This window comes from Dipodomys spectabilis, unplaced genomic scaffold (genome assembly GCF_019054845.1).
Source record: "Dipodomys spectabilis isolate Male_0828 unplaced genomic scaffold, ASM1905484v1 ptg000165l, whole genome shotgun sequence".
Lineage (NCBI taxonomy): Eukaryota > Metazoa > Chordata > Mammalia > Rodentia > Heteromyidae > Dipodomys > Dipodomys spectabilis.
Genome location: NW_024870842.1, coordinates 3806011 through 3819002, shown reverse-complemented (window position 1 = coordinate 3819002; position 12992 = coordinate 3806011). Strand labels below are relative to the sequence as shown.

At 39.0% G+C, this 12992-nt stretch overlaps 1 protein-coding gene across 2 annotated transcripts in view; it reads left to right on the top strand.

Moving 5' to 3' along the window:
• Positions 1-12992, top strand: part of Tox3 (TOX high mobility group box family member 3) — a 116465-nt gene that overhangs the window by 98976 nt on the left and 4497 nt on the right. For both annotated transcript variants that reach the window (XM_042693461.1, XM_042693460.1), the window contains exons 4-6: positions 5297-5566; positions 9235-9462; positions 10991-11071. In XM_042693461.1, the coding sequence (XP_042549395.1) occupies positions 5297-5566; positions 9235-9462; positions 10991-11071 (579 nt within the window). The remainder of the gene's footprint in view (positions 1-5296; positions 5567-9234; positions 9463-10990; positions 11072-12992) is intronic.

The following is a 12992-nucleotide window of genomic DNA, read 5'->3' as shown; positions in this document are numbered from 1 at the left end:
GCACACTTTTGTCTCTGATTGAGATTCTCTGTCCTCTTTTCTGGCTTAGTTAGTTTACTCCTCCCTTTGTGCTTTACCTCATTGGGTCCTTCTCAGGGAAACATCCCACCATTTCCAGGCCTCACCTGATCTGACCCATGTCCAGCTCTGTTGGCTTCCTTCTCATTCCTCAAGCACATCACACACTCTCACACCTTAGACTTCTCATACACCTGGAACATGCTTTTCCCTGGTTGGTCTCCTGGTTGGCCCTTACATACCCTTCACCATCAGGGCATAGGTTACCTTATCTGAGAGGATTCTCTTACTGGCCAAACCAAATGAATCCAACCTACCCCTAGTACTTTTACTTTTCTACTTTTTGTGTAGAATATTTAGCATTTCTTCATAATATTTACCGCAATTTCAATGTTATTAATGCTCATATTTTCTTTTTAGGGATAGAATGTAGGCTTTAGATATTTACCAGTACAACCCCAATATCTCAAGAAGGTAATTTCCACAGTGTTCATCTAACACAGTAGCTCTCCACAAGAGAGACTTTTGACATTTGCCAGTGTCAAGAGACATTTTGATGATCACAGCCTGGTGGTGAAGGGCAGAAAACAGAGATGCTACTAAACATTCTACGCTGTACAGTCATTACTGCTGAAGTTTAGAAATGCCTGTGTAATACCATCAATTAAGGAACAAAGTTAGACATAAAAGAGAGAATGAAGGATTGGATGTGTGGGTCAGTTGGAGAGTGCTAGCCAGTGACTGAAAGCTTCAGGTACTAACTTTTGAGTCCTGGTCTTAGAACTAAAAGAGAGTGGGGGAGGACAGAGAGAGAGAGACAGAGACAGAGACAGGGAGAGAGATTTTGTTTTCCCAAATGTTAAGAAATTTAGGAGATGATACAAGCAAACACATAGAAAATGTAATTGCTAGCTGAAGGGTATATAGCTCAATGTAGAGCTCTTTTCTACCATAAGCTAGGTCCTTTGTTCAGCCTCTAGTACTGAACAAAGAAATTTAAAGAAAATATGAAGTTGAATAATATACCAGGTCGTGCCAGGCACTAGTGGCTCATACCTGTAGTCCTAGCTACTCAAGAGGCTAAGATCTGAGGATTGCAGTTCAAAGTCAGCCCTGGCAGGAAAGTCTGTGAGAATCATCTCCAGAAAACTGGAAGTAGAGCTATAGTTCAAAGTAGAACAGCTCTAGCTTTGAGCATAAAAGCTCAGGGACAGTGCCCAGGCCTTGAGTTCAGGCTCCAAGAACTGTACAAGGAAAAAAAAAAAAAAGAAACGATACCAGGACTAAATTTTATTATTGGATATGATAATGGCAATCGCTTGTAATCCACTTGTTGCTTTACCTTTACGTAATCAGTGGTAACTGTTTAGGGCTATACTTATGGTTATGTAATTCCTTATTATGTAATTACTAGGAAGGAAATTGTTAACTGTTTTGGAAGAGTATATGTAAATTATTCTGTCCTACATTTTGTTATAGTAAATTTTGTCACCTATTCTAACTTCTATTTAGAGTGATGCTGAAAAGAGTCACATGTAATTTTCACATTTTCAAAGATATAATCATTGGTACATGATAGATAATTAATAAATACTTTCAAACTGAGTTGATGTTTTTTCTCTTTTAAGTTGGAGTTCTACAATCAAAGAAAACATCCCCTAGAGGTTATTTTCTGGGTGGAAAATGATCAGGGGTCCATGATTAAGGATAAGTCTCTCAAAGCAGTTGTTGTTAATCATTGGTAGCCCTAAAGGAGCTTGAATTTCCAAAGACACACTTTGACCATCAATCTTAGTATACTGTAATCTTAATATGTAGGATGTTATTATAGGATAATGCTGGGCCATGCAAATATTAGCACATTTTGATGCATTGATTATGAGTTAGAGGTTCCTGGAACATATTCTGGAGATCCTTGGTGTCTTGTGGGTGACAAGAATGAGACAGAACCTTATTTTTGATCTGAAGGTAAAGTGGATGTCTCTTGTTTTATCAAGACTTTGGCCTGTACAGAAAGGGTTTTTATACTTCTCCCTGACTGCAGAAGAACCCTATCTTTCACAGTGGAATGTAAAAGGAATGTCTACCATTGAGTGGCATCCTGAGAGTGTAATTTTTCCATTAGCATGACTCAGTAGCTAACTCAGTAATTTAAGGAATCCATCTTCTCTGTTCAAGAATTGGTACAATAATAATCTCTAATCCAGAGGGCTTTTCAGGAGATTAAATTTAGTTGATACTTGTTAAGTTTAGCACAAATCCTGGTACATACCCAGAAAAAGCTCCTGTTTAGTACAATAAACTTTGGCTGTGCATCAGATGGAGCACTCAGGAAGCCCAGCTTTGTAATCTAGGCCTAAATTGCAGGTGGAACTCAGGAAGTGCTGGTGAAGCCATGAGGGCCTGGCCCTTGGTCTTCCGTTTGTTGGTAAGATTCATCTAAAATGCCATAGCTATGAGTGAGTCAATCAAGCATCCGTCCATACTGATTTTCACAGGCACTGGAACAAAGCAAGCCAAGTAACTTCTCCATTAGTGAGAAGACTGCATAATGGCATTATCATAGTCCAAGGCTATGCTAGTTAACTCATTTGTTATTATACAGTTGGAACAAATAGAATTAAAGGTACTAAACACCCCAGTTTATAAATAGTTAAGCGTGATATGTATGGAGGCTTAAACTAAGAGGAAGATAGCCTAATTGTCTGTCATTGAGACTAGAAGTGAAATAAGGAACATGGTCAAACTTTAGAAGAACATGGAAAACTGGACCTACAGCTCAGTTGCTGGGTGTACTTTTTTGATAGAGAGCCAATGAAAAGAAAATTAGGACAAACAACATACAATTCACTTTTGTGACTCAAGTCTGCAGAAAGATGCCTACCAAGGCAACACTACCAGTGAGATGCAGGAGAGAGGGATTGTCCTAATATGGGTAACATTATTCTTCAGGATTCTATAGTAATTGAACAATTCTGAAGTTATGAAGACATAGAAACTTTTCTTTGTTGAATATTAAGCCCTGTTTGTTTGTTTTTTTTTCTGAGTCAAATTCTTTGGGATTTGTTTATTATCCTGCCTGGGGCTGGGGATCCTCCCAGTTGCTATCAGTTCTAGGGGATGGAGGCTGAGGAGGGATTTACAGAAGGACCTGTCTACTCCCAACAGGGCAAGGGCCCCAACCAAAATGGTCAGGTTCAAGATGCTGTCTATCAACTGAGATTGATAAATAGTGCTCTAGGTAATGCACATAAAGCTAATCTAATGTGTTTTTTGTTTTGTTTTTGTCAGTCATGGGGCTTGAACTCTGGGCCTGGGTGCTGTCTTTTAGCTTTTCAACTCAAGGCAAGTGTTCTACTACTTGAGCCACAGTGCCACTTTCATTTTTCTGAGTGGTTTATTGGAGATAAAAGTCACACAAAGTTTCCTGCCTGGACTGGCTTTGAACCACGACCCTCAGATCTCAGCCTCCTGAGTAGCTAAGATTACAGGAGTGAGCCAAAGATGCCCAGCGCTAATCTAGTGTTTTGTGTTTTTTTAAACTTTCTAAGTAGTGCTGTAGCTCAAGTGGTAGAGCACTTGCCTTGAGCTGAAGAGCGCAGAAACAGCGCCTAAGCCAGAGTTCAAGCCCCACAACCAACCAAAAATAAAAAATAAAAAGTAAAAAGCTTTCTAATATTTTGTAGTATGGATTAAAACAGAATGCATCTAACTAGTTTCCTTTAATATAGCTTCTTACCTACTGGCATTTGTATATTTAATACTAAGAAAGTAAGTGCTTCTATTTAGTTATTTACAATTCATTCTGGGTTTTTTTTTTTTTTTGAGAAAAAAAAAGAAGAGTTAAGGATTCATAGGCTTGCATATCAAATTAGATTCTGGGTCAATGGGAATCAAGGAAATTTTGTTTTAGCCAAATCACACTCATTCTAAATGACAAGTCTGAAGGAAATCATTTGAAAAGCATCTCTTCATTTTTGAATTCTTTGGAATTAAAGATGCAGGGAAAGAGTTAGCACTAGCCCTAAAGTCTTTTGTAGGATCCCTTCCCCCTAAAAGCAAACAGAGGAGGCTAATTTTGAAGTCAGTGATAAAATTTCCAGAGAAAATGAATTCTGATGATCTCCGTGTTCTCTTTAGACATGTTTTTAAAGTCCATTAGGACATTAAATCATGATGAGTTCAACCAAAGAGAACAAAGTAGGTTTAAATGAAAGAAATGGTATCCCATCCACAGGACACGGAATGACTTCCAGATCCCCTTGACAGTGTAATTGAGAATCTGAGCGACCCTCTGGTTAACTGTGAGAGTTGTACAGAAAGGATGCCCTGCAGCAAACAGATGTTGCTCTGGAAACCAAATCTCTCCGCATTTCTCAGCCCATCTTCTCTGCATTTCATGTGGGTTCCTGGAAGGATAAAGCTCTCCTTCCCTCACAGAGCTGGATGGCAGGGAAAGAATCAGTGCTAGGTATGAGAAAGTTGCAAATCAAATGATCAACCCTGAAGAGTTGGTCTCTGCTTCAGCCCTTCCTCTGCCACTAGCTTTCTCAAGAGTAACAGGAATTATTAGTCTTTCTTTTTTCAAACATTCCCTCTTCCCTTCCCTCCCTTCCTGCCTCCCTCCCACTTTCCCTCTTTTGATAATCCAGAGACGACACAATAGTGAAACAGCCTGGCCTACCTGTTTGGATTTTGTTCTTTGACCTTTTAACTTTCTTTCTTTCTTTCTTTCTTTCTTTCTTTCTTTCTTTCTTTCTTTCTTTCTTTCTTTCTTTCTTTCTTTCTTTCTTTCTTTCTTTCTTTCTTTCTTTCTTTCTTTCTTTCTTTCTTTCTTTCTTTCTTTCTTTCTTTCTTTCTCTTTTATTTTTTTTGGCGGGCATGGGGCTTGAACTCTGAGCCTGGGTGCTGTCCTTCAGCTCTTCAGCTCAAGCTAACACTCCACCACTTGAGCCACAGTGCCACTTCTGGTTTTCTGAGTGGTTTATTGGAGATAAGTTTCACGGACTTTTCCTGCCTGGGCTGGCTTTGAACCTTGATCCTCAGATCTCAGCCCCCTGAGTTGCTAGGATTCCAGGCGTGAGCCACTGCACCGGGCTCTGACCTTTTAACTTCTGGCCTGAGTCTTTATATTTAATAAATTTGCTGGGACCATCATCCTGCCATAGATCTATCTTGCCAAAATTTCAACGGGTCAATCTAAGGGACTGCTCACCTTGTAAGTTCATTGACATTTGAGAAAACTAAACTTCTTTTCCCCTTGCCATTGCCTTTGTAGGATCAGAGCCACACACAAGTGTCACAGTACCGTCAGGATCCCTCCTTGATCATGAGGTCCATTGTCCACATGACTGAGGCAGCTCGTTCTGGAATCATGCCTCCTGCCCAGCTCACCACCATCAACCAGTCTCAGCTCAGTACCCAACTCGGCTTGAATTTGGGAGGTGCCAGTATACCCCACACATCTCCCTCGCCCCCAGCAAGCAAGTCGGCCACTCCCTCTCCTTCCAGCTCCATCAATGAAGAGGATGGTGATGAAGCCAACAGAGTAAGTCAGAGATGACTTAGTGTGGAGACTACCAGAAATCAGCCTCCCCACACTACTCCCCCAACTCATAGCTGTGATTTTATTCTGTGTTGACTTCTTTTTCCTGTGAAAATGATTTCAAAGAGTATTCATTTGAAATATTATTTGAGTTTATGATGGCTTAATTTTTTCCTTAACTTTTATTTTTTCAATGATGGGTGTCACCCAGTAAATTCTATAACCATTTTATGTTTGCATTTGTAGTGATAACCATGTAATTCAGATGTGTGTGGATTCCAGGTAGTCTAGGTATACCTAGACTAGATAACCTTGTTGTAAAAGAATACTGTGGCCGTACACAATTACTCATTACTATCACCAACTCAGTGCTGTGCATCTACTCTGTTCTTTACATTTTCCTTGGTTCTAGAGATAGAAAGATTAATGAGAAGATTGGAATGTAGTTCAGTGGTAGAGTACTTGCCTTTCATATTTAAGACTGGATTCAATGCCCAGTAGTGAAAGAGGAAAATAAAAAGATTTATGAGAGAATTACTGCCCAAGGGACTCCCCACTCAGGATGAATAGCAAGGTTTAAAACTAGCTCCAGATGTGATTAGTGGTATAATTGATGGATCTAGTGTGCTGAGATTATAATCAATTCTGCTTGGGAGAGTGATTTGAGGAAGACTTTATTGAGAAGGTTGTATTTGAATTAGGTCTAAGAGGATACATAAAAGTTTGTGATGCAGAAGAGAGGCCACCATTGTAGAAAAGGGAACAATGGGGAGTGATGGAAAGTACATGTCAATTTATGACTGTCATCAAGTTTGATATGGGGGAGGAAAGAAATAGAAAAAAAGTTGACCTAAATTTGTGACTTTTTTCTTTTGTTGGTAGTTGAGAGCTGATTAATTATTTGCACAGATGGAAGGCATAAGCAAATTGATGCTTTAGAAAGATAAACTTGACTTTATATAGAATGCATTATAAAGGGAGGGACCAGAGAAAAGGAAATCCATTAGAGGACCCTTAGTTATGTTTTCTTTTATCAGGGAGGAGTAAGTTGGAGAAACCAGATTAATGAGACTTCTGAAAGAGGGAGAGAGAGAGGAGAGAGAGAATGGTGTTATGCTAGAATTTGAAAAAGAGATAGATTGGATTATCAATAATGCAATGAGTTGGATATCAGTAATGTGAGGATCTTGCTGGAAAAACAGAACTGTTTTCCCCCAATAGGGAAGATGAGTTAGGCACAAACAAATATATTTGTGTTCAGAGCTTTGTTTTAGTAAGGTGAGAAATAATGAACAGCCAGGTAGCAACTGGCCAATGGGCATTCATTCAAATGGATCCCATTTGCCCCACTTACACATCCATGAATCATGCTTACCTCTGAATCAAACTGAAATGTCATATCTTACTAAGGAGAGCCCTTCTCCGTGTCTCCATTTTAACTGAAGGTTGAAATCTTAAGTGGTGATAAGGAATCTAGTTGCTTATCTTTAACAACTTAGAAAGAAATTAAAACAAACATTAATTATGTCTCCCTTTGGGTGAAATTATTTCTCTAGACTACCCCTTTTAAATCAACTACACAAAGTTTTTTTGTGTGTGTGTTTTTGGAGAATTAATCCTGAGCTTTTGTTTAAACCATAGGACTGTTCGTTTCTGGTATATTCTTACAGTCATGATGGGTAGAGCTAAGTCATAGTTTCCCAAGATAGGCATCAAAAGCTGTTGACATTTGAATACTGATTTACAGGGAATGAAACTTTCAGCTTCTCTCAGTGGAAAAAAGTTGCATGGGAAACTGACACTGATCAGGGTACTATTGACAATAACAGTGCCAAGTTTTCTTCCAGGAAAAGAATATATTTGTTTAATTCAATTAGAAAAAATGTGTGTGTGTGTGTGTGTGTTTCATTGAAAGAAAATTTGGTTCCAATTCCCTTGCAAGCTCAGATCCATTAAGTAGAGTTAAGCAAGTTCCATTTATGCTGAGAACTTAATAAAAAAGACTCTGGGGTCTATAGAATTACTTAGTGTAAGTTACGAAAACTGCCTTTTTGATGAAGAGGTGAGGTACATCCCAACACATTTAATTCACTTGTACCAAGTGTGGGTGGTCTAAGCCCTCAAGCAGTGCAAATCTATTAGGCACTTAGGTTTCTTAATGATTTGATGGTTTATAACTTTCCAAAAGGAGTTAGTTCTCAGTTTTCTTTAAGAATTTTAGAAGTTGGATTAAGTTTCAAATGAGTTTCATTCAGAATATAATACTTTAGGAATATTTGATTTAGGATTCAAGTCCATCAAAAGTCAGTCTGTTCTGTTAATATCTTGAATATGTCTCCATTGATCTTGCCCAAGCTTGACTGTGTGTGTGTGTACGTGTGCATGTATGTATGTGTGTGTGTGTGTGTGTGTGTATGTGTGTGTGTGTGTGTGTGTGTGTGTGTGTGTGTGTGTGTGTGTGTGTGTGTCTGGATCCCAGGGCTTAAAATGAGGGTCTTGAACTCTTGCTTGGATTTCTTGCATACTGCTGGCTGTCAACCACCTAGACTACACTTTTAGTCCAGCATTTTACTAGTTGATGAGAGACTCCATTGTATCCCAGATTTTTCTGCCCAGGCTTTCTTTGAACCTCAGTCCTCTAGGTCTCAGTCTCCCGTGTAGCTCGGATTTTATAGGCCTGAGCCATCAGTGCCTTGGTTCAAGTTTGGCTTTTAAAATAGATTTTACCATACACTTCAGGATTCTTGATGAAATTAACTTCAGTTATCTTCAGAATGGTCATTTTGTAATCTGGAGGAGAAAAAACGTCAATAAAGCATATCCTTGCTTCTCTGATAAATATGATCAGTAAAAGTAGATGTTGGCAGAAAGTGAGAAGGATGTGAGTGTGGCATTTTATGCCTCACTATATTTCTCCTTGTGATTTCAGGATACATGTTGTAGATATGTGTTGGCTTCCGTGGAAGCCTTCTTATGGGCATATCCACCAAAACAGCTTCTGACTTGTCTTCTTGTTAGTGTTAGTGACTTTCCATGATTGACCATTGTGCTTTCATAGATTTTTAATCTCATGAAAAGAATCAATTTCTATATTTCAGGTAGAAACATTTTATGTCTCTCATTTTGTTAGAAACTTATTGTTATTATAGAAAGTAACAATGACCTTTCTTTTACTGTGCAAGTGTGGTGATTGTAGCTAATTTTGAATTGAGTTTTCAGAGCTTCATTATCAAGGTAACATTCTGATAAAAGAAAGAAAATCACCCTTAGAAAGAAATTATTCAGAACATACAGACATACACTCACTAAAATCCACACTCATTTAAAATATCTGGATTTGATCAGTATCTCAATATTCTTTGATTTTTGTTTCTAACCTTCTGTAAATGTAAAATATTTTCCTTGTGTGTACACGTTTTTCATTACCCATAATTGCCATTTAGAGCCAAAGTTGTGAATGTATTGAAGATACTTCTGGGTCTCATTAATCAATGTTCTAAATGCTAATCTCTGCTGTCCAGTTAACTCTAAGCAAATTTGCTCCTCCCCGGCTTTTGGTGGTGATTCATAGTTAACAAAACGTTCAGAGAGCAGTCCTGGATCGGAATAAGTCTTGCTGCATTCTCTTGCAAGTACATTTCAGGCAGTGAATTTTTCTTCCTGCTTTACAGGCCATCGGAGAGAAAAGAACAGCTCCAGATTCTGGCAAGAAGCCCAAGACTCCAAAGAAAAAGAAAAAGAAAGATCCCAATGAGCCACAGAAGCCAGTATCAGCATATGCCCTGTTTTTCAGAGACACACAGGCTGCAATTAAAGGCCAGAATCCCAATGCAACCTTTGGTGAGGTCTCAAAAATTGTAGCATCTATGTGGGACAGCCTTGGAGAAGAACAGAAGCAGGTGAGACAAAGACTATCAGGGCTATATATTTAAAAACAACTGAAGTAGCCCTTACACTTTTGGGGGATACCCTTCTCTAGTACAACTGCTTCTTAGAAAAGCTTTGTCTAAGCTATGGAATTAAAACACACATGCAAATAAATCCAAACGAGTCTCTATATCGATTTCTTAGTCCGTTTAAGGATGTATGTTCAGAATCCATTCACAGGAGGGTTGGAAGAAATCCAGGCAGTAGCCTGCAAGCATAAACTTTTGATGATAATCTTTTTCATTTTAAATAACGTGGAATTTTTCCCCCTTTGTTCAAAAAGGGTCCTACAAAGGGATTAGGTCCATCCTGCTTGCTTTTCCATTGATCATCTTTCTGAACCCTTGCGCTTTCCTGGTGGGTTTCCAAACTTTGAAGCTGCCTCTGCATGCCTCATTATTGTCACTGGGCATTTGAAATTTTATTCCAGGTTCATTTTAAAGCTTGGCAGTGTGAGAGATATTCAGAGATTAGCCATGCTGGTGGGAGATAACTTCCTGAGGGGCCTAGTCTCTTCTTCCCCTCAAAACTCCCCACACAATGAAGAGAGAGAGAGAGAGAGAAAAAAAAAACCCACAACAAAATAGGTTCCTTGGGGACTGGCCCTCTTGTGCTCCTTGCATGAAACTTCAATCACCATTCATAAGACTTAACTTTTAATAGATCCACAAAAGAATAGCCCCCTATTAGTGGTAATGTAGGATAATTGTTGAAAGATAGAAGAGTGGAAAACCCTTGAATTTTCTTGATCCACTGGAAACTTACTCTGGAAGCATGTTTCAGTGGGGTAATGAAACTATGGAATTTTCCTGTTGGCTTGTCATGAACTTATTAAATGTCCAGCAGACTGGTTTTCTATTGCCAGTGTGGAATGCTAGAAAACTGACAAGCTGGGGCCTTGAACTTCCATACTCTGGAGAAAAAGAGAGTTCCAGTTTACTCCAACTCCTTGCCTTTTAAAGAGCCCAAATCATGTTTAGTGTACTAGGAATGCATTGTGTAAATTCATGGATCTCACAAGTGAAAATCTTCCCCTCTCGTATTATTTTGGATTTCTCTTTGTCTCCAAAGGAAACTCCAGGTTGAATGGCCTTCATGCTTTCTCACTGAGCTTCACACTGTACCAATTGTAGTGATTTGTCTTCAGTGCTCTGATTTGATAGCTCAGGAATACATGTGAGAGGAAGATGACATTGGTGGAGACAGCCATTCTTTCCCAGAATTGGAGCTGTGGGCAACAAAGCTTATTCCTGCTCCTTTATTTACTGCATTAGCATGAACATGAGAACAATAGTTCTCAAGTAAACACTCAACTTCTGCTCCTGTGCTAGTGGCTGGGTTTTGTTTTAGTATCTATGTGTGTATGTGTAACATTTAGAAATCAAAGCCAGGGGACCAACTTTTTCAGTGAGTTGTGTTTTTATGGCCTAATCTGTGCAGCCGTTTTTGTAGCTGAGAATTTATAGGCTAAAGGCGGTCCTAATTGTGGTCTTTTAACAGGTCTATAAAAGGAAAACGGAAGCTGCCAAGAAAGAATACCTGAAGGCCCTGGCTGCATACAGGGCCAGCCTCGTTTCTAAGGTAAACCAGTGTGCCATGTGGAAAGTAGCCTGCAAGTGCTGGAAACTAAATACAATTCCCCGAAGAGCTCATGAAAGAGCTTCCCAAACAACTCAAACTTGTTTCCATTAGAGATTCCCCGGATGATGCTGACAGAAACCATAGGAGTTCATTTAAGCCTTAGAATCTAAGTTGTCTCTAAAATTTTAGAGTCACTGATCTGTATAGAAGCACATGTAGCTATGTAGGTAAACATCTCCTACTGTTTTGTTTTGTTGGGTTTTTTGGTCAAGGATTGGGATCTGTGTCAGTGTCCTCTATTTAAAACCTGCACATTGATCAAGATGCGTTGTACTTATAAACTGACATGTTGAGTTGAAATGCCTTTGTACAATGACTTACCAGTAATTAGCAATTAGGTAGACAGACAGACGGATGGACAGATAAAATCTGGAGGTTGCCAACTGCAGTGGCTCACACCTGTAGTCTCAGACTTTTGGAGGCTGAGGCAAAAGGATCACCAGATTGGATCCAGCCTGGCCTACATAATGAGATCTTGTCTTCAAAATTTTTTTTAAAAACTGGGAGATAGGTTTGTAAGGCGTTTTCCCACATCCATCTCTCTAGTGGTTACATTATCATAATAGGTAATGGTACATTTTTGATCAAGCTGTTCCACTTCATATGAATAAATCTCATCATTATTTAAGGTAAAACGATGCTCTAAGTACTCAGACAAAATGTATATGCATTATGCATGCAATATACAGTGGTCTCTGCTGTATCAAAAACACGCTAATACCCCAAAGCAAATGCCACTCTAGATAATTATTACCTTTATTCAAAAGGACTGTGAGCTATTATACTACTTATTTATTAAAATTTTCAGTGTTTGGTATCAAAGTGAAGCCTGATGATGCTAGCCAACTGCTCCACCACTGTGCTCCACCCAGCCTCAAGCTCTTCTGTTATTTTAACAATTAATTAACCTTGTCTTGCCTTCCTAGTATTTAAACAGGCTTTAGGGAGGATAGTTAGAAGTAGTGTATTTCTACTATTAATAAATTTCTTCAGGGAAGTTTAGATGCAATTTTAGGGTTGTTTTCTTGAATATACATAGGGCTTCGAGCTACATTCAAATGTTCTGCTCCTTTTTTTCTATGTTCTCGCTCTCTCCTTCCAGTACCAGGCTTGAACTCAGGACCTCTCTTGGCTTTTTCACTCATGGCGGGTGCTCTACTTTAGCCATGCTTCCACTTCTAGCCTTTTGTTGGGAAATTTGTCTGCCTGATCTGGCTTTGAACCTTGATTCTCAGATCTCACCATCCTCAGTAATTTAGGATTATAGGCATGAGCCATGGGTGCCTGGCCTGACCCATTTCTTATACAAAGCTATTCAGACTCACAGGACTAGAGGTCCTTCTGCCTTTGTGATAGCTCTCAGGACACTTACTGCTTCATTGGAAATAGATAAATGCATCAGGTCAATAGCAAACTTTGTCCTGAGATTGTGGAAGGTACCTTTTAGAAAGCTACACTGATCCTGAACTCATTTTCACTGGGCAAATTGTGTGGGCTACTAATTAGAGAGCAAAGGGATCGTTGGTGATTAATTAGATGGAGTGCAGTGAATGGAGTACCTGTGCCTGAACTTCTTAAGTGGATTGTGTGTTCATTCATTTACTCAAAAGCAGGTGTAGGTCATCTTTATACATTAGAACATGAATAAATGACCATACCTGGATTTGCACAAAGAACCACTGCCTCAAATGGAAATAGCAACAACTATTATTAGGCTCATCAAGTCTGTGACTGTGTTAGAAGGGATTACTTAAAACTTACACATTATGACTAAAATCTGGATTTAGAAATGTTTCTCAGTGGGTATCAGTGATCCTAAAACTCCCAACAGAAGAAACTTTAAAAAGAATAAATTTAAAAT